Source organism: Leptodactylus fuscus, chromosome 3 (genome assembly GCF_031893055.1).
Source record: "Leptodactylus fuscus isolate aLepFus1 chromosome 3, aLepFus1.hap2, whole genome shotgun sequence".
In the NCBI taxonomy this organism is placed as follows: Eukaryota; Metazoa; Chordata; class Amphibia; order Anura; family Leptodactylidae; genus Leptodactylus; species Leptodactylus fuscus.
The window spans coordinates 73017650-73038834 of NC_134267.1; the positions used below are offsets into that span (position 1 = coordinate 73017650).

General features: G+C 45.1%; 1 protein-coding gene across 2 annotated transcripts in view; it reads right to left on the bottom strand.

Annotated features, from left to right (window-relative positions):
- Nucleotides 1-21185, bottom strand: part of PCNX2 (pecanex 2) — a 383347-nt gene that overhangs the window by 207546 nt on the left and 154616 nt on the right. For both annotated transcript variants that reach the window (XM_075267754.1, XM_075267755.1), the window contains 2 exons: nucleotides 15521-15674; nucleotides 7829-7861 (listed from right to left, as the gene is read on the bottom strand). In XM_075267754.1, the coding sequence (XP_075123855.1) occupies nucleotides 7829-7861; nucleotides 15521-15674 (187 nt within the window). The remainder of the gene's footprint in view (nucleotides 1-7828; nucleotides 7862-15520; nucleotides 15675-21185) is intronic.

Genomic DNA, 21185 nt, shown 5'->3' on the forward strand with positions numbered 1-21185 from the left:
AAACCGTTTTTTTGTTTTTTTTTTAGTCAGACATGCAGGACTTTGTGTCCGGTAAAAAAAAAATAAACAGTTTCGCCATGGGCAGCAGAAGACGCTCACCGACAGACACTGAATTTTGGTTTCTGTCTTCTGCCAACAGAAAACGGAAACCTGCATAACTGAGATCAGGTGCTGTGAACCCGCCTTTATATGTATTCTACGGAAAGGAGTGATTTAGAACTTTTATTTATTTTATTTTTTAATATATTTTTTTAAAACTTTTTTTTTTTTTTACTATTTTTTTAGCCTCCCCTGGGGGACTTGAACCTGCAGTCATTTGATTGCAAGGTTCAAGATTGCCGTCTATGGGAGATTCTCTACATTACTATTACGGCTGGTCAGAGACCAGCCGTAATAGTAATATAGCGATGACAGGCCTGGGAGCCTTCATTAGGCTCCTGGCTGTTGTCGGAACAGGTTGGCTCCTGCGAGCTCGTTGCGCAGGAGCCGGCCTACAACTTTAAAGGTATGGGGCAGGCCGAAGGGGGAGGACATCTCCAGAAGGGGGAGGACATCTCCGGAGGGCACCTCTGCTGTAACGCTTACAGCGGAGATGCCGAAGCTTATGCCTACAATCAGAGATCGCAGGCATAAAATTCAGCATCTCTGCTGTAAGCATTACAGCGGAGGTGCCGGTTTCTATGGCGACCGCTCTGCAGAGCGGCACCATTACATTTAAAGACCCGACATCCGGACCCGGCATCCAGACACCGGGGAGGGTGCCGGGGCCCACAGGATCGCTACGCCAGGAAGCAGACACACGCCGGGTACGGGCCTGAGCTTACGTGGCCACGTCACCTGGCGTGTGATGGAGCGGTGGGGGGGCGGGGTCTGCTATCCTGGCCTGCTACCGTAATGACCCAAATATAAGCCAAGGAGCACTTTTTCAGCACAAAAACTGTGCTGAAAAACTCGACTTATACTCGAGTATATACGGTAATAAAAGTTAAATTTTAGTGTACTAGTTCATGTTATTTTGTCTTCCCCAGGTGAACTTTACTGTTAGAGGTATGTTTTATGATATTCTAGGTGTTGTTTTTCTTACCACTTTATGTTTATTTGAACTGCATGTTTATACTTTCTATCAGTATTAGAACATAGGTAATTTGTGTGACATTTGATCTATGATCTGGGTCACTTCTTATTGACTTTTTTTTTCTTTTTGTCCTATATTTGCAGTTTGTGTCTATTGACATATTGTATATAATCAGTTTCTGTACTATATCCATTTATTTGTGATTAAAAACCAAACTATCTATATTGTCAATAGCCGTTACTATGGTAACTTTATTTATTATTTCTGTTATACATCTTTTTTATCTACTTATCTACTTGTTGTTTTATCTAATAAGTTTGGTTTAATTGTGGTTTAATTGACCTAAAAGTTTGTGTTCTGCATCGTTGTACTATCAAACTGTTTGTCTGTTTTATATGGTTTAACCATTTATTGTGTCACTATATGTAGTGATTTTATATTGCTGTGGTTTCTGTTTTTGGATCCTTTAACTATAGGTCTAAAATCATGTTTTAATTTTCACTTTTTATTTATGTATTTCTGAGAGTGCTTTTAATGCTATTTATTTTAGTTTGATGCCCACTTGATAAAGGGGTAGTTCAAATCCCCAACACGTTGTGTGTTATATTGATGGTCGTCTGGAATAAAGAGTTCTGCTATTCATTTCCTTTGGATTCCTTCATCTTCTGGTCCGAACAGTTGTATCCACCCATAGTTGCAAGTGTGCTATGTCAGTCTTATCAATTTGAAGATCCTGGCACCATCCCTGTTTCAAATCAGAAGCTAAGTCATCCATGTGTCTCCTGCTGGGAAGAAGGGCGAGCTGGGCTTGTAGTTCATAATGGCCCTGGAGAGTATTGACAGCTTCATCAGGCAGCGGTAATTGAAACCCAAAGGGAGAATTTGCAGCCCGGCAAGGGACAGTGGCGTGACTCCTGGTTTTAATTCTGCGGCAGGTCACCTTATACCTTGAGAACTAAAATAAGTATTTCTTTGGAGGGGGATTTAGACCCCAATCTGCTTCTCTTTGCTGATGTGATTTGGGGGTCCCGGGTATCAGAGAGGCTCAGAAGTGGCTTGGATACTCTGTTGTAGAGTAGCCTCATTCTCAGCTCCAGGTCTCGTTATTGGGACAGTTGAAGCTAGCACTGCAGGCTCTGCAGCCTTAGATGTGAAGTGCAGGGAAGATGGCTGCCGGCTTCCCACACATGGCTGGGGGATGGGAGGAAGAGATATATGCGTTATGTCAGGCACTCACCATCGCTGTTATTGGACCCTACCCTAAGTCTCAAAGCAGCTGAAAGAGGAGGTCAGTGTGGAAGATCCTCCGGAATATCAGTGCACGTAGGAGCTGGGAGTGGTGAGTACCCTGGAGGTGGCGTCGACGCAGGGACTTCGGAGTCTGCGTCGCTTTCTGCAAAGCTATGCTTTCCTCTCAAGAGGAGAAAATAAGTTTGAGGGTACGTGGCCCCCGATAGTCTTTCTGAGCCTGGTCTTGCCCAGGACAGTTTGCAACAATGCCCAACATTGAATGTATGGATAGGAGCTCCAACGAAGTGCAGCTACTCGCTGGTATGCCTGGCCATACTCCCTTTTTAGTCTAAGTCTAAGTGTCATGTCTTCTGATTTCAGCTCACCACAGGGCAGGGGTAATACATTTGCAATAAAAAGTTCTAGCAATCCAGAAAGGAGGTGAAAAAAATTTAATCAGCCTTCAGGTGGTGAGGATGACCTATGAACCCCTTGACTTATGGACCCAGTGGCATGGCAAACACTAGGTTAAGCCAATATTTTTGAGTGCCCTAAGGCTCCTGTACCCATGAGCAATTATAACCTATGCAATCCCTCAAGTGACACCCCTGCTGAGAACATAGACCATACCTGGGGTAGAACAGGTAATATGTTTCTGTATCAGAAATACTGAATCTCTCCTGGAAACTTTTTATGTTTAACAAAACTTGACAGGCAGTGCAAGTGAGTGCTGCAGACAAAAAAGCCAGGGTATTTATTTTTCCTGGTTTTACCCTGAAGACTCTTACTATCAAAATGACTGTGCATGAATTGACTAGCTATGGTGTTGTTCTTTTGGTAGTCAATAGAGTGTTTCCCAAACTGGGAGTCACAACCCACATGGGGGTTGTATAAACACCTCCAAGGGGTTATGAGTCAAGTTGTGAAGTTTCTTACCCACTTCAGGTCTGCAAAATTCCAGAAATAATAATTGCTGGAATTTTACAAAAGGACCTTTGATGATGTTAGACATGTGACAAGTCATATGCAGGGACAGAGTTTGTACAATAGTACCATGTATGGATGTTGTCGGGGGCTGCACATAGAGGAAAAACATGGAGGTAGTAGTGCTGAGCGAGTTTTGGGAAAAATGGAGTAGCAGAGTTGAGATTATTTGGGGCTGGGAAATGAGGATGTAAGAGTGCTGCGTTTGTGAGGGAAGGAAGTGGATGAAACATTGTGTTTGAAGGATAACATGGAAATAGCAGGGCTGTGCGCGTGTGTAATAGGCGTGTTAGAATAAAGAATAAGCAGAACAGAGCAGTGACGTAACTAGGAATGGCGGGGCCCCGTGGCGAACTTTTGACATGGGGCCCCCCCAACACCGAAGATCTCAACCGAGTCCCTCCTACGCATTCCTGTGTGCTCTATTATGACCAATAGTGGCCCCTGCACACATTATTATGTCCCTTAGAGGCCCCTGCACACAGTATTATACCCAATAGTGGCCACTGCACACAGTATTATATCCAATAGTGGCCACTGCACACAGTATTATGTCACGTAGTGGCCCCTACACACAGTATTATCCCCCATAGTGGTCCCTGCACACAGTATTATATCCAATAGTGGCCACTGCACACAGTATTATGTCCCTTAGTGACCACTGCACACAGTATTATACCCAATAGTGGCTCCTGCACACAGTATTATGTCCCATAGTGGCCCCTACAGGACTAAATACTGTCACGTCACCGCTATGCCGGGACAATTGTGGATAAAAAATCTGGTCATGTGCATTACAATTTAGTAACTCCATGTGCCTCATATTAATAGCAGTTAACCCCATCATGTTCCTCACATTAACCCTTGTGTACCTCACATAAGAGTTACTGATACAGTATGTGAGAGACATGGAGGTAATAATAATGTATCTTCATATGTGTCTTCATATGTGTCTCACATATTAGTAACTCTTATGGTGAGGCACACAGGGGTTAATGTGAGGGACATGATAGGGTTAACTGCTATTAAAATGAGGCACATGGAGTTACTAAAACAAAAGTAATCACCCCATATGCCTGATATTAATAAGCCTAGTAACCCCAGTATGTACCTGTGTATCTTTAGTTTCATTTTCCTTCTTCCTTTCTTCCTCTTCTCCTCTTGTGTGCAGGACGGCAGGAGCTTGGCAGGGATAAGCCCCGCCTCCTGGGCTCTCCTCAGCCCTCTCATTGGTGGGCAGAGGACAGGCAGAGAAAGGGAGGGGTGAGAGAGGGGGAGCGTCCTGAAGTGCTGAGAGGAGCCAGACCTGCAGCTCCTGTGTCTCAGCCGTTGCTGCAGCTTCGGGGCCCCCTGTTGGTGGAAAGTATTCCACAAACAGGGGGCCCCGATCTTTATACTCGGGGGTCCGAAAAGACCTCAGAGAATAATGATAGCAGCGGTAGCAGCTGTCACCGGGCCCCTAATGTCCCGGGCCCTGTGTTAGCTGCCTCTGCTGCCTCCGTGGTAGTTACGCCACTGGAACAGAGGTAGTATGCATCTGAAAAGCTTAATAGATGCTAACTATAGTTGACTTTTTTTCAAAAGGGACTAAGTAAGGTAGTGGGGGTCTTGAACGAAAGTCTCACCCAAATGGGGTGCTCTGTTTTCAGAAAGTTTGGGAAACACTGCAATAGAGGTTTTTTATCTCATATTATAAATTCAGCTGGTTAACTCTTGTAATCCTACAAAGTTGAGCAGTTGGTACAGAAATGTGAACTGAAGATTTTGGAATTTATACTAAAAATACTGAAATTATTTGACCTTTGTAGTTTCTTTTCTACAAACCTGGGGGATATTGATGGGGCAGCATGTGTGCCTAGCTTTGCTAACCTATTCCTCGGGTGGTCGGAGGGGATTATTGTCCTTAGGACATGGTCATCTCCGACTACACTAAATAAATCATAATGTGGAGACATTACATTGATGAGGTTATATTCATCTTTAGTGGATTCAGATTGGAACAGCAAACTTTCATTTAATGCTGAATAAGAAAGAAGTACCGTGTTTTTCGGACTATAAGATGCACCAGACCATAAGACGCACTAAGGTTTTAGAGGAGGAAAATAGGAAAAAAAAATTTTGAAGCAAAAAAATTTGTAAAATATTTAATAACATAATAATATTTCACCAATGTAAATAGAACCGGGGGTTTTCGGACACAGGAATACCAAATGTGTATGTGTTTCAACAGTAATGTTCTTGTTTTATATGTATTCTAGGGATATGGGGGTGATTTGAACATATATATATATATATATATATATATATATATATATATATATACACACCGTATTTTCTGGCATATAAGACGACCCCCAACTTTTCCAGTTAAAATATAGACTTTGGGATATAATTGCCATATAAGAAAATAATTAGAGATGAGCGAACACCGTTCGATCGAATAGGTATTCAATTGAATATCAGGCCGTTCAAGGTATTAGTTCCCAATCGAATACCACGCAGCATACGCAGTAAAAATTTGTATCCTCTCCCACCTTCGCTGGCGTGTTTTATGCACCAATAACTGTGCAGGGGAGGTGGGACAGGAACTACGACAATGGAGGCATCGAAAAGAAAATTTAAAAAAAAACATTGGCTGCCGAAAACATGTGACCTCCCAATCATAAGAACGGCCGCTGCCATATTCGTCAGATTTTTGGTCAGAAATAGGGAGAGAAACATATCTGCTGAGGGCTAGATAGGCATTAGCTTCATATAGGCAGGGAAAATCCGAAGAACAATAACAGTTCTTCTCAGAGCTATACACTGCAGGGACAGGAGTCCAGCTTTCCACGAACAATGGAAAACAGGGGTACAGAACAGTTACTTGTTGCTATATACGTTCCAACGTTCAGACACCCCTGAGAAAAGCTGGTTGGAAGGTATATAGCAGGGATAGGGAACCTTCGGCTCTCCAGCTGCTGTGAAACTACAACTCCCAACATGCTCCATTCACTTCCATGGGAGTTCCAAAAACAGCAGAGCAAGTATACATGCTGGGAGTTTTAGTTTTGCAACAGCTGGAGAGCCGTACGTTCCCTACCCCTGGTATATAGCAAGAAGTAACTGCTGTGGATTCCTGGTATTTTGTGGGGGGACACCCCTAATAAAAGCTGGTTGGAACGTATATAGCAAGAAGTAACTGCTGTGGATTTCCTGCTATTTTAGGCTGAATTCACCTAAAGGGCCTCTGCTGGTAGCTCAGCTTAAGAGCCTCTAACTTAATTTGGAAGGGCTCACGTTAAGGCCCAGAAAAGTGAATTTTGGAAGGTCTTACCACATCACACACACACACACACACACATCCACAATGACAGTTCAGGGTGAGGAACTGTTGGATTCCATCTGTGGTTGTCATCTGTGGTTGTCATGAGCAACGTTATTTAAAGGGGTGCTTGTTAATGTTTCTTTAGCTTAAATTGGGTTTCTGTCCATCCATTTGGGGAAGAAAGAAGGTTTCCAGGTATTTTTCCACTTTGATAGAGTTTTTTTTGAGTGTGGAAAGTGTGTAGTTGATAGGCTGTGATGGTGGGGTAAAACAGTGACTTGGGCTTGTTAGATGCCCCCAGGCATGCTTCCCCTGCTGTCCCAGTTGCATTCCAGAGGTGTTGTCATCATTTGCTGAGGTGTTATACTGGACTTGGTGACCCTCCTGGGTCGAATGGTGGGTTCCCCTGAAACGAAGCATTTCCCCATAAACTATAATAGGGTTCAATATTCGTTTGAATAGTCGAATATTGAGCGGCTATTCGAAACAAATAACGAATATTGAATATTTTACTGTTTGCTCATCTCTAAAAATAATCATTGGTCTCAGTTTGGTGCCATCAGCTGTACATTCTAATACCACTGTAAAACTGGACTTCTCATGCCCTGTTGTTTTAATTAAAATTGTTTCATGCACTTTGTGCACAGGTTTGGCATCCATAGATGGAAAGAGACACCCACATGCTGTATTTTTCATTCTGATGTTAGGAGGCATTCAGGTTCTAAATTAATGTGGTGGATGTCAGAAGAAATACTATAGAAAGAAATACGATCTACTCTAATTTCAGATCTCACTCCTGTAGTGAAGCTATGCAAGAAGAGAAAAAGGGGCGGGCCAGATAAGTGAAGGAGGCGTGGTTTTCTAAGCAAACTTGAAACCACGCCTCCTTCACCCATCTGGCCTGCTGCTCCTTCCCTGCCTCTCATATCTTGCTCCTGCAATGAAGCGACACAGGAGGGAAGGAGGGGCAGGCCAGACAGTTGAAGGAGGTGTGTTTTTCTCGGCACAGCGCTGCTCTCCTTTTTCTTCGCACAGACGGGAAAGGGATGGGACACAGGCACACAGCCGCTGCACAAAGCCGCTACATTAAGACGCACACCCATTTTCCTCCCATATTTGGAGGAAAAAAAGTGTGTCTTATAGTCCGAAAAATACGGTAAATATTTTCCTATATGTTTATATAAAGCAATTTACTACTACAAAATACATTGTATCTGCACTCTCCAACTTACATGAACTGGTGATGCTGGATCTGGCTGCACACTCTGAGGCAAAAAACAAAACAAACATATTCCATCAGTTTAATTACATTATTATCCATATTCAAGTATAAAACACTGGCTGAAAGAAAATTTAAAACATACTTTTTTCAATTACAAATATTGTTAGACAAATCAACTTGATACCTAAAACTCAAAAAAGTTAAACATAACTTTTAATGAGATAAAGTTAAAAGATCAATCAAAATATACCAATATATCAAACAATTGGAAACATCTTACCAGTTGTTGGAGTACTCACACAACAAAAGAGTGTAATATAACACAATTGTGCCCGGGGTGGGTCATGTAGGATGACTAATAACCCTCAAACTGACCTCTAAGCCACAGCATCCAAATATTCCCGCTTTCACAAGGGCAGTACCAAACTGTCCCTAAAAATAACCCTAAATACACAAAAATTGTTTGTACCCCTCGTTTAATGAAAGAAAAACCCACAATGGTCACAGAAATAACTTGAACCTGACAAAAGTAATAATAAATAAAAATTCTATGAAAATGAAGAAATGAATGTCAGACATTGCTTTTCTACCATGCTTCAACAGAATTTTTTGAAAAAATAAAACTCATGAAACAGGCCTGGACAGAAATGATGGTTCCCTAAACTTAAAATTTTGTTGCAAAACCTTTTGAGGCAATCGCTACAATCAGACGATTCCTGTTACTGTCAATGAGATTTCTGCACCTCTCAACAGGTATTTTGGCCCACTGCTCATGAGAAAACTGCTCCAATTGTCTCGGGTTTGAAGGGTGCCTTTTTTAGACGGCATGTTTCAGCTCCTTCCAAAGATGTTCGATAGGATTTTGGTAAGGGCTCATAGAAGGCTACTTCAAAATAGTTCAATGTTTCCCTCTTAGCCATTCTTGGGTATTTTCAGCTGTGTGTTTTGGGTCATTATCCTGTTGCAAGACCCATGACGGGCAACTGAGACCAAGCTTTCTGACACTGGGTAGTACATTTCTCTCTAGAATCCCTTGATAGTCTTAAGATTTCATTGTACCCTGTGCAGATTGAAGACACCCTGTGCCAGTTGCAGCAAAGCAGACCCAGAACATAACAGAGCCTCCTCCATGTTTCACAGTAGGGACAGTGTTCTTTTCAAGATATGCTACATAAAGCTGATGTGCCTTACCAAAAAGTTTGACTTTTTTCTCATCTGTCCATAGGACATTCTCCCAGAAGATTTGTGGCTGATCAACAATTTTTATTTGTTATTACTTTTGTCAGATTCAATTTATTTCTGTGACCACTGTGGGGGTTTTTTTCATTAAAGGGATTCAATCATTAAAATGGAATTTTTTCTCTTTAACACATAGGAATAGCCTTAAGAAAGGCTATTCTTCTCCTACACTCATGTAAGCGGCCACAAAAAAATGGCCGCAGGTATGCACAATCAGCTCTGCCCGATAGCAGCGCCGGGCGTCCAGACTTATATAGGCAAGGGGCGGTCACAAGCAAACAGCCCAGGTGCCCATGCCCGGGTGTCCATTGGTCGACACCTATGTCGGTCAAACAGTCGACCACGCCCGGCTGTTGCAAGGCAGGTTAACCCTTGCAACCCTGGACTGTGCAGAGGAACAGGCAGCGATGCCCATATCATGGCCGCAGCTACTGCACAATCCTAACAACCCCAAAGACTATTAATACCTTCACCCACCAACCACCCACTCTACGCCCACCCATACCCACACGTCCCAAACAAGAATGATGAGACCCCAAGGATACACGTACCCCCAAACCACACACCCCACACTCACCCCCAACCATTCTTTGCTTTGGCAATACCAATTGTTTTTTTTCGGTTAGGCTAATAAAGCCCCTTTGTATCTTGTGGGAAACAGTACATTACATAGAATACAACAACTACTCCTATAATGGCAGGAAGGAGTGTACTGAGCAGGATCGGACTGGGGTGAGTAGGGCCCATATGGGCGCCCTGATGGACGTAGCTCCGACACCTACACTGCCCGACGAGCCCTGCCTCTCCTCCAGCTCCCAGGTGATGTGTGCATCGGGCAATCCTGGCTGCCGCTCCTCTCCCCCCTCCCCCCTGTTAGTGGAGGTTTCAGACGCTGCATGGCCCTCTCTCCGGCCATCACCTGCTGATCCATCGGCATCTCCACGGCCCCAGTTCCTGGACTCATCTTCTACAGCCCTTGGTGATGAAGGTAGGTCTCTCCAGTCCCCTACTAGCCTCCCTACCCTGAAATCTGCCTCATCCTCCACCTCCACCAGCAACTCCAGCAATATGGTCCCTCTGATAGCTCCTCCTGGCACTCCTGCTCGTTCCTCCATTGCTGTGCGTGGCCCTGGGAACCTGGTCTCATCCTCCCACCCTGGGACCTCTTATGCTGCTGCTGCGCGCACATCCCTGCTACATGCTGAGAGTCTGATTGTTTTGGCCCCTCGGGGTTCAACTTCTGGCACGGTCCCCAATGGCTCTGGCTCTGATCTGTCTGTGCCTTCCAGCAGCGGCGGTGCTGTGGCCTCTCCTCCCGCTGTGTCCTCAGCCTCCCTCACTGACGTCCCTACTAAGTCTGACATGAAGGCATATGTGTCCCAGTTGGAACAGTCTTACAAGCTGGAACTTTCTGCTGTTTGGTTTACCATTCAGCAATTGGAGGTGAGAGTTGATGGCCTTGAATCTTCCTCTTCATCCCTTGACGCTCAGCTATCTGCCCATGATGCCATTATTTCTTCTCACACTAAGCAGTTGCATTACTTAGCGGAACTCCTGGATGACCTGGAAAATCGCAATCAGCTGAATAATATCAGGGTGTGAGGCCTTCCTGAATCCATTGAACCCCAACAGCTGAACGCCACTTTGTGCCTCATCTTCAACTCGCTGCTCGGTGCCTCTCAAGATTCTCCAATTGAAATTGATCGTGCTCATTGTTCCTTAGGCCCGCGCCCTCCTGACTCCTCGAACCCACCGGGGCTTCCACGCTACTTGTTAGTGTGGGCTTTGGCACTTAATCTCTGCCTATTCCCCGCCATTCTTGTGTGGAGACCGTTTCTCCACCCCACTGTGTTGGTTTCGTTGTTATTTTGTTTCCCCCTCTTTTTCCTGTCTCGTATCTTGTTGCGCCGTTTGTTGTCAGCGCTCCACAACTCCCAGTTAGTAGACATCTGGCGAATTCTACACCCACGCGATAGGGATTACACGTACCACTCCCCTGCTCACAACTCCTATAGCCGAATCGATTTCTTTTTAACCAGTCACCATGCCCTCTCCTGGTCCCCCGCTGTCCGCATCAACTCGGCCCTCTGGTCGGATCACGCACCCGTATACCTGTCCTTAGAGGTCCCGGGCTTGGCACGCCGTCCCTTCACATGGAGGCTGAATAAGAGCCTATCGAAGGATGCGACCTGTAAGGCGGCTATCGATGCAACCATCGGGGACTTCCTTTTCACTCATGCCCATGACCCCACCTTGAGCTTATCCACTCCCTGGAACTGTCCCACAAGCGCACCAGATCCCAAGAGACTCTGACTGAGCTTCTCAACGTGCGCAAAGAGCTCTGATCCTACCTCGATGAGTAGTACCTCTATTCTAGGGACTGTATCAGGAGACACTACTATGAGTTCGCAAACAAATGCAGTCACCTGTTAGCGCGTAATCTTCACCCTCACGACGCCGTCTCATACATCCCTAGGTTGCGAGGTGGATCAGGTCGGTTACTCCACAATGCTACAGACATTGGTGCGGAGTTCCGCTCCTTTTATAGTGTCTTATACAACATCAACAGCCAATACGCTGAACTAGCCCTGTCTATGCTGCAGGACAAGCTTCGGAAGTACATTGCTGAAACTCCCCTCCCTACTCTCACAAGCTCTGCTAGGGTCACTCTTGAGGCTCCATTTTCTCTAGAGCGGGGGTGCCCAATACGTCGATTGCGATCTACTGGTAGATCGCAGAGGACTTATGGGTCGATCGTGGGATGCAGGGATCCCTGGTGTCTGCTTGTTCACAGTGCAGGCTGAGAGTCATCTCCGGACACTGGCAGGCGGGGCTGCCGCAGCCCCAGCCTGCCAGTGTCCAGAGATAACTCTCAGCCTGCGCTGTGAAGAAGCAGACAGCGGGTATCCCTGGGCAGCCACAGAACGCTGCTGTCTACTGCTGTCACGATCTGCCTGGCCACGCCCACATGCCCGGCCCTGCCCATAGGCACGCACCGGCCCCACCCTAGTAGATCTTTTGCCTTGGTCAGCTAATAAAGTAGCTCACACGCTGAAAAAGTGTGAGCACCCCTGCTCTAGAGGAAATCACCTCTATTATCCAATCCTCCTCACCGGGCAAATCCCCCTAACCCTTATGCCAGCCCTGGTTCATAATGACCAGGTCGGGTTCTGGGATCTGGTGTGCTCCTCTGGGAAGTTAGCTTGTGTGCCTGGCCCTACGACACCCCTTTTTGATAACCCCATGTTCCCTCCGGGCTGTGAGGTTGATAGATTCCTTTGCTGGCGTAGGTGCAAATATGTTCGCCTCCATCAGGCTGCTGGTGACCCCCCCTCTTCCTCCATTTGCCCAGTGGGTGCCTTTCTCACCCAGATCTCCACCTTTCCTGGTTGGAGTATGGTCAACTCTCGTCCTTTCTGAGACGGTTTTCTCTCCTGCCGCTTCTCTCCTCTCCCCTTTCGGTTTTGGAGTCCGTTGTTTCACAGTCTACCAGGAATCCTATGACTTTTCCACCTCTTTTTCCTGAGCTCCTTTCTGCTTTTCTTGGTCTTCCTCCCCCCTCTTTCCTCTCGGTTTCCATGTCTTTATCGTTCTCCCCCTTGTCCCGTTTGGTTCCTCCCTCACCCCCTTTTTTTGTTGTTTGTCATTTACATTGCCTATACGGCTTCATCTGCCTACCATGCTATTTGCATAATATGTTTTGCTGGTTGGGGGCACCCCTCGACCCGCAGCTTTTCTGAAGAGGCCTGCATGCCTCACTTTTTCTATTATTTCTCTACATTGTTGACCCCCTTCCCTTGTTATTGAAAAACCCTTAATAAAACTTTATTATACATAAAAAAGTCAAGTTCTGTCAAGTGTACAGTCCCCTTGAATATGGGTTATTCCTAGCAAAAAATGCATACCATTACCTCTGCATAGACAACTCAAACAATCAAAAAAATGAGGTAGATATAACACTCAACATTTTATAAAAATACAAAGATCTTTATTAGGGCATCAAAGTATTCAATAAATATTACATTCAAAAAAGACAACTACAGTGCAGGAAAAATTCCCAAAGTCGAACGTCGCCAAACGTCCCCCACACTGTTGTGTCCCTGCTAATACCATGGGTAAGCACTATAGCTTATAACTTTGTGTGCAGTGCGTGTCATCTTGTTGTCTTTACGTTTATGCAATGTTACATTATGACATCACATAGTTAGCTACTTTTTGATTATTGCCATGGTCTTTCTGGGATGTTAATATTTATATACAATTTTTGCAGTCTCTATATCTTATAATGAGTATCCTTGTATGGTCTATAACAAGACTAACATTGATTATTTTTGCCTCTCATTGCATAATGTTGGATGTTGCCACACTCACTATTGATTTAATCTTTGGGCCTAATGAGGCATTATTGGTAAGGTTCTGTTGTACACATACCTACACAAGAGATCAACCTGCTATACAATTGTCTATATGTTTTACTCATTTCAGTTTGATTTTTTTGTTTGTTTTGTTTTTTGTGGGGGGGAGTGTTGCACCTCCCTTGGCTTAATAAAAACGTAAAAAAAAAACAAAAAACTGTTTTAAAGGGATTATCCAGGCTAAACTATTAAAGTTTAAATCTGTTGTGGGCAGTGAAACAAAATTTTAAATATACATACTCACCAGTCCCAGTAGCCCCGTTGTTGTCCCGCACCTCCCGGTTCGTCTGCTTTCCCAGGTTTCTTCTAGCAATGTGCTGAAGAAAGAGGACCCATGGTTTCACAGGTAGTGACATTAAGGCCCTTCGCTATTTGGTCTCAGCGGTCAGCAGCTTCTGCACAACGCCAGAAGACACTGCGGGAGCAGATGAACTGGGAGGTGCCAGATAACAACAGAGTAACGGGGATAGGGGAGAATACTTTTTTTTTTCCTTTCCTCAACGTATTTAAACTTTAAAAGGGTTGTCCATTTCTGTTTGGACAACCCCTATAATATCCTTCAGGATATTGCCCTCCATCACTGACTCCCTTCCCCACAATATAATAGCCCCATCAATTGTTCCCATACAGTATAAAGGACCCTTTATGGGGATGGGGGAAAGGGAACCAGTGCATGGGGGAAATAGCAAAGGAACCACTGTAGGGGGGGTGGGACAGGTGAGTTGGCAACTGTATGGGGAGAATATATACCCCCCATACAGTGGTCAACCAGTGTATGGGGGTAGGGGGCTAAGTGAGTTGGCAACTGTATGGAGGGGAATAATGAAAAGGCCACTGTATGGCTGATACAGTAGCTCCTTCACTGCCCCCCCCCCCCCCATGGCAGCATTATGTCAGTACTTACCTATCTGCTCCCTGGTCCCACTCCTTCTTGCTCCGGGCGCACTGATATGATGTCATGTGCGCCAGCAGCAGGAAGAAGCAGGAGGCACCGGAGCAGTCAGGTAAGTATAGGGGATTAACTTGTAGGCCACAGACTCAATGGGGCCTGTGGCCTACAAGCCTGTGAATAGTAGAACAGGAAGCTTGTGGCCTGCTCTTTCTGCTCTACTAGTGGCAGAACTGGGTCGGCGGCACCACTTCACCCTGGTTTTGCGATCTGGTTATTAAAATCGAATTGCAAAACCTAGGAGAACCTGGCGGCATCTCTTACCTCTCCCGGTCCTGCTTGCGGCCTCTCTTCTCCCCGCGTCAGCCTGGGCCCCATGCACATTACATTGTGATAGCCCTGGCCAGGAGCAAGGAGAGGTAAATGGCTAGAGGCCTTACCGAACCTCCACTACCTATTAAAACAAGGTATCCCTGTGTCTGAAAGTGCCTGGTCTACTGAATATAGGGTATTTGCAGTGCTCGTGTTCCGTCGGGAAGGGGTTAATAGGAGCACTGCAGATACCCTATATTCAGCCAGTCTGAATTCCAAGTGGGGAAAAAAACCTCAGTCCTCAAGCTCAGGGAAGGGGCAGACAGACAACCAAAACACCCCCTCCCCTTTCTCTGCACCCAAAAACTCAGACCATTTTAGTTTTTGAAATTCTCCAGTAGCTGCTGCACCCCCCCCCCCCCCCACTCTGCTTATACTCGAGTCAATAAGTTTTTCCAGTTTTTTGTGGTAAAATTAGGGGCCTCGGCTTATATTCGGGTCGGCTTATACTGCAGAAAAATGCAGTAAAATCTGCAACAAAAAATACTGGGTTTCCACAATAAGTGGCCTCAGCGTAAATAGGGGACAATACATCATGGAGGCCTAAAACTAGAAAAAAAAATCACAAACAGTAAAATCTACAATCTTATCTTTCATATACCAGTTGGTGAAATGAAAGCACTGATGTATGGCCATTATGATTATAAATCTATTTCACATACTGAAGAAGCCTTTGGTGCTTTTCAGAGTGTATATCCCAGCATCATCTACAATATCAATTATTGTAAAGAACACCTATACTGCACAAATATATAAAGAAAAAAACTCAGTAGATAAATGCTCTTACCTTGAGAAGGCAAAACTGGCAGCTGGCAATGACAAAACAAAACTGGAATACCCAAATATCTCTAAAGACATCTTTTTGTAAAACTAAAAATCCAAAAAATGACACAAAGATGGCTAATAATATGGCTAATATGTTCTCTCCAATATTTTCTGTTCTGCGAAAACAAAACACAAAAACATAATGAAAAATTAAATATCCATCTAAAATACAATATATATTTAGAAACTGTGAAAGAAAATTAGTTGATTCGTACCACTTGCAATTGAGTTACTATAATTAATCAATCTATTAATCAATCTATCTGTATGAATAAGTTAAAGGTTGCTCTATCATTGGGAAAAGTCATTTTTAACTAAGCACATACTTGCATAGCCTTTAGAAAGGTTATTCCACAAGTACCTTTTGTATGTAATTCACTTAGTGTTTTTGAATGAGCCCGTTGTTATTCATATGCTAATTAGCTTCCAGTCAGTACAGGAAGTTCCCAGCAGCACTCATCTCTGCTATTCTCTCCTATCTGTGTGTGCAAACAGGAAGTCAGCAGCAGCAGCAGCGGCGGCCTGTGCTATACACATACATAGGAAAGAATAGCAGAGGGTGCATGATGAGACTTACAGGATGCACCAAGAGGCTAATTAGCATATGAATAAAAACAGGCTCATTCAAAAACCACTGAGGTGATTTATATAAAAAAGGTACGTGTGGAATAGCCTTTCTAAAGGCTATGCAAGGATGTGCTTATCTAAAAATGACTTTTCCCAATGATAGAGCGCTTTAACCACTGTTTTTAATGTATTTTCCTCCAACATTTATGACTTCTTCAATTTAAGGAAGTCACACTTTTAGTTTGCTTTTACATTGTGTTTTCCAGTGAGTTTGTCGGTGGTGGACTTCCGTATGCCTACCTACAATGGATGTATGCTGCTGTATAAGCATACAGTGGTATTCATTTCACATAGACTTTGTAAATCACGTTACCATGCTAGCTGCATATGTCCCCCCTCTGCTAAAGCTGACGCTGCCTGTGAAGTGCTACATGCTGCTGTGAGCAAGCTGCAATCATCTCACCACCATGCCCTCCTCCTGGTGTCTGGAGACTTCAACCATGTCTCTCCAGCATCCACTCTACCAGGTTTCACACAGTATGTAACCTGCCACACAAGAGGCAACAAAACACTGGACTTGCTCTTTGCCAATGTAAGGGATGCATATAACTCATTCGCCCCTAGGCAGATCGGTTCACAACCTGGTACATCTATGACCCACTTATGCTCCACTGGTGCGCAGAGAACCAGCTGTTACCCGTACAGTGAAAATTTGGTCAGAGGAAAGTGTCAAGACTCTGAGGGACTATTTTAATATAACATTGTGGGAAGTGTTTCAATCATTTCCAGATGACATTGAGAGACTTGCACACTGCATAACGGACTACATTAATTTCTGTGTAGACAGCACGGTATCAACTAGAAAGGTGAAGTGTTTCTCCAATAATAAACATGGATCAACTCTGAGATTTAAAGCTCTTCTCAAGCAGAAAAAGAGAATCTTTAGATCTGGTGACAAAAATGGCCTGAGGGAGGTGCAGAAACAGCTGAGACAACTGATCACAGAGGGGAAAGCCAACTACAGGCGGAAGATGGAACTACAGATGGGGGAAGGTAGAGTCTCGAAGGTGTGGGATAGCCTGAAGGTGATATCCGGACATAAACAAAAAGCAGCTCAAAAGATAGAAGGTGACAGGAAGTGGCTTAACGAGCTTAATCTATTCTTCAGTAGAGTTAACTCCAAGCCAACTCTCCCTTCACCAACATGTCAGTCAACCCCCCTCCCCTCACACACCAAGAACCAACCCCCACTACCTGCAGTCAACTGCAATCTAACTATCTGATCCTCAAGGAGTCTCAAGTGTGTAGGGAAATCAAAAGGATAAAAGAAGACAAGGCCAGAGGACCTGGTGGGATAAGCACAAGAGTTCTTAAAATGTGCGGAGACCAGCTGTGTGGTAGTATTACGCACATATACAATATGAGTCTAAAGCTATGAGTGATACCTCAACTGTGGAAAACATCTTGTGTGGTACCAGTACCAAAGAAACCCAACTCGATGGACTCCAATGACTATCGACTGTTAAGGTTCTATCTATATATATGAAAATAATAGTTTTAAATGTCGACAGAACTTCTAGACTGCAAGACACTACAGTGAGGTCCACAAGCCCCAGGAGGACAGCCGTGTGTCTGAAATGCTAACCACCAGTTAACTACACTGGCAGTGGTGTTTGTGCGGTTCTAGTGTGATCAGACTGCAATAAACTCTCACCAGTTAACCTCACTGGGAAAGTGCACCTGTGTAAAGCTGCTGGGCGAAACCAAATGAAGCCTAGCATTAGTCTTCTGCGAACTTCCAGCAGAGAGATAGACTGTAGCACATGCTTCACCCTGTAACACAGGGAAGGCTGCCAGAGGTTAAACGTCACCCCTGGTCAGAAACATAAAGGACTCCACAACAGCTTGGAGCTACAATGTTAATGGACAGTTCAATAGGCTATTCAGGTCCCCACCGGCAGTGCCAAGGAATCCTATCCTAGATGCCTAAATCTGACAACCTGCCTCACTAGAACCTAGCCCTGACCTCCTGTCTCAAAGTTATTTAGTCAAAGTGTGAGCCCCCGGCGGGCATTGGGTCACAATATAAGAAGGCAAGTCCCTGCCCACAGGGTGGTGGCCATAACTTCACTGAACATGCTCAGTATGGGCAAAATGGGGCTTAGTATCCGAGCGGCTCCAACAGGTCCATGCATGCTCAGTAGGGAGAAGAATGGGACTTAGCCTCTGAGCGCCTCCAAAAGGTCATTTATGCTCAGTAGGCAGAAAACTGACTCCACACATCCCACTGCACGAGGGCGAGAGCTGGGTTGACCCGCAGGTGGCGCTGTACGCTCGAAGGGAAACCTGCGGGATCCCATCCTAACATTACCCCCCCTCCTAGCGCCCCCCCCCCTTCAAAAGCCGTAATAAGGTCTGGTGCGTCAATGTCCTCATCGCGCATGCAAGACAGATTCTCGGGCTATAAAGAGGAACCAGGATTGTGGTGAGCGTCAGCCACGGCTCATTCCCTTACCGCAAGCTTATTACAGGCCCAGGGCACACATGCCCATACAAATTCACGACTCGCACCTTAGTTGGCTGTGGTAGAAAAACCAACAGAATGCCTTTCTTGCGTGCAAACTAAGATGACATAAAGACCCCATCTGCTCCTGAGTCTACGCACGCTTTGGAAGAAATAGTACAGGTACCTTCCACTAGGTGTACAGTGAAAACTAGCTTGGTGGGTGGTATAGACGTAGCTAGTAGAGATGAGCGAGTAGTATTCCATCAAGTAGGTATTCGATCGAATACTTCGGTATTCGAAATACTCATACTCGATCGAACACTACTAGCTGTTCGAAGTTAGGATTCGATGCAGAACCAGCGTTGATTGGCAGAATGCTATACATTGCCAATCAACGCTGGTTCTTCTCTTACCTTTAGAAGTCTTCTCCCTGCACAGCATTCCCGCGTCCTCTTCCGGCTCTGAATTCACTCTGCTTAGGCATCGGGCCTGGGCAGAGCCTACTGCGCATGCCGATGCCATGGCGATACCTAGTAGAGTGAATTCAAGGCCGGAAGAGGACGCGGGGACGCTGCGCAGGGAGAAGAACCCAGCCCGACCCTCACTCATGGACTTGGTAAGTAGAATTTGATCGAATGTTGCCTACCCCTGAAATTTCCCCCCATTGACTATAATGGGGTTCGAAACCCGTTCGAACAGTCGAACAGTGTGCGGCTGTTCGAATCGGATTTCGAACCTCGAACATTTTAGTGTTCGCTCATCTCTAGTAGCTAGTAATCCCCCACCAATTTTTACTAGCGGCTGAAGTTTCCCTGCTTCCTTAGGGGAGTGAGAGGAGAGATGCCCAGGTAGCCGGCAGGGTCCATTTAGTCTCGTGCCGGCGCCTCCTTGCTGGGAGTCCTGCACCTCATGTGATCACTAAGACTAAATAGGTGCAGGATTTCCAGTAATGAGGCCATGAGACCAAACAGACACAGGCGGGAGACAACGAGGTGCTAGGGACAAAAACTCAATGAAAAACACTGCGTCTCACTGTTGTGCCTAATCCTTAAAGAGGACCTTTCACCATTTGGGGCACATGCGGATTAATACACTGCTTGAAAGCCGACAGTGCGCTGAATTCAGCTTTCCCATTCTGTGCCACCGGTGAAGAGCTATCGGTGCCATTACCGTAGCTATTCAGTGTCAGAAGGGTGTTTCTGACAGTCAGGAACGCGCCTTCCTCACTGTAGCATCTATTGCACTGTACTCTGAGAGGGGGCGTTCCTTACCGCCCAGCCATGAAGCTGAGATGTGAATAATGCTCCCCCCCCAGTACTTGTCTATCGATGAGCATTATCAGGAGGGGAGAGGGCGTTCCTCACCACTCACAGTAGAGCGCAATAGACGCTACTGTGAGGAGGGGCATTCCTGACAGACTGTCAGAAATGCCCTTCTGACAGTGAAGAGCTACAGTACTGGCACCGATAGCTCTTCAACGGGGGCACAGAATGGGAAAGCCGACAGTGTGCTGAATTCAGCGCACTGTCGACTTTCTAGCAGTGTAAAAAACTGCATGTTCCCCAGTTGGTGAGAGCTCCTCTTTAACATCTCAAAATACTGTACACCACACTATAAGGACAAGGCCTAGCACAGCGTCCAGCAGCCAAAAAGTGCTGTGGGAAAAACCCCCGGCGGCAACACATCAGTTTTCTTGCAGCACTTTTTGCAGAAACTCCACAGAGGTTTCCTCTGAGGACTTTCTGCTTCCATTATACCTATAGGGACACCGCCGGTGTTTCAGTAGGTATAAGTGACATACTGCAACAGTTACTTAGACACTCATGCATATACATTCATATATACTCACACATATATATATATATATATTAGCATATATACATTTATATATATGGGATCTGTGAGCGGGAGGGGCGGGGGGGAGGCACATGGGCGCGGTAGCGCGTGCATGGAGGATGAGACCTGGTGTGGGGCGGAAGAGCCCTGGTGCGTGGGGAATGGGGGGGGGGGGGCAGGAGGCAAGCCGTAAATAGGGAGGGGGCCCAATAGCGTAAGGAGTGTGGCGGATCATAACCTCCATGAGTTTGCTACATATAAGCGGCACAGCGCTGCAACCAACCCGCAGATGAAGTCACGGGCACATGCTAGTATACCATATATAAGTCAAATATATACTTATATGAATACTATATATAGCCATACACTCACTCATATACATTATTATAGCACATATACATTTATATACATTCATATATAAGCCATATATATACATATATGAATACTATATATACTCATCTATATAAATACACTCACACATTATTATAGAATACTGTGTATACACACACATACCTGTATACAAACATACAGTCCTCACACAGTATACAAGACACATACTTTAACCTTTAACGGGGTTGTTCCATCACAAGGATCCTATCTATACTGCTTGTTAATGTGGATGTAAGACTTTTCCTAAATACATTACTTCAGCAAAACTGCTTTGTTTGTCCACTATCTTACTTTATTCAACTCATTGTTGACACAGCCCTTGACTTAT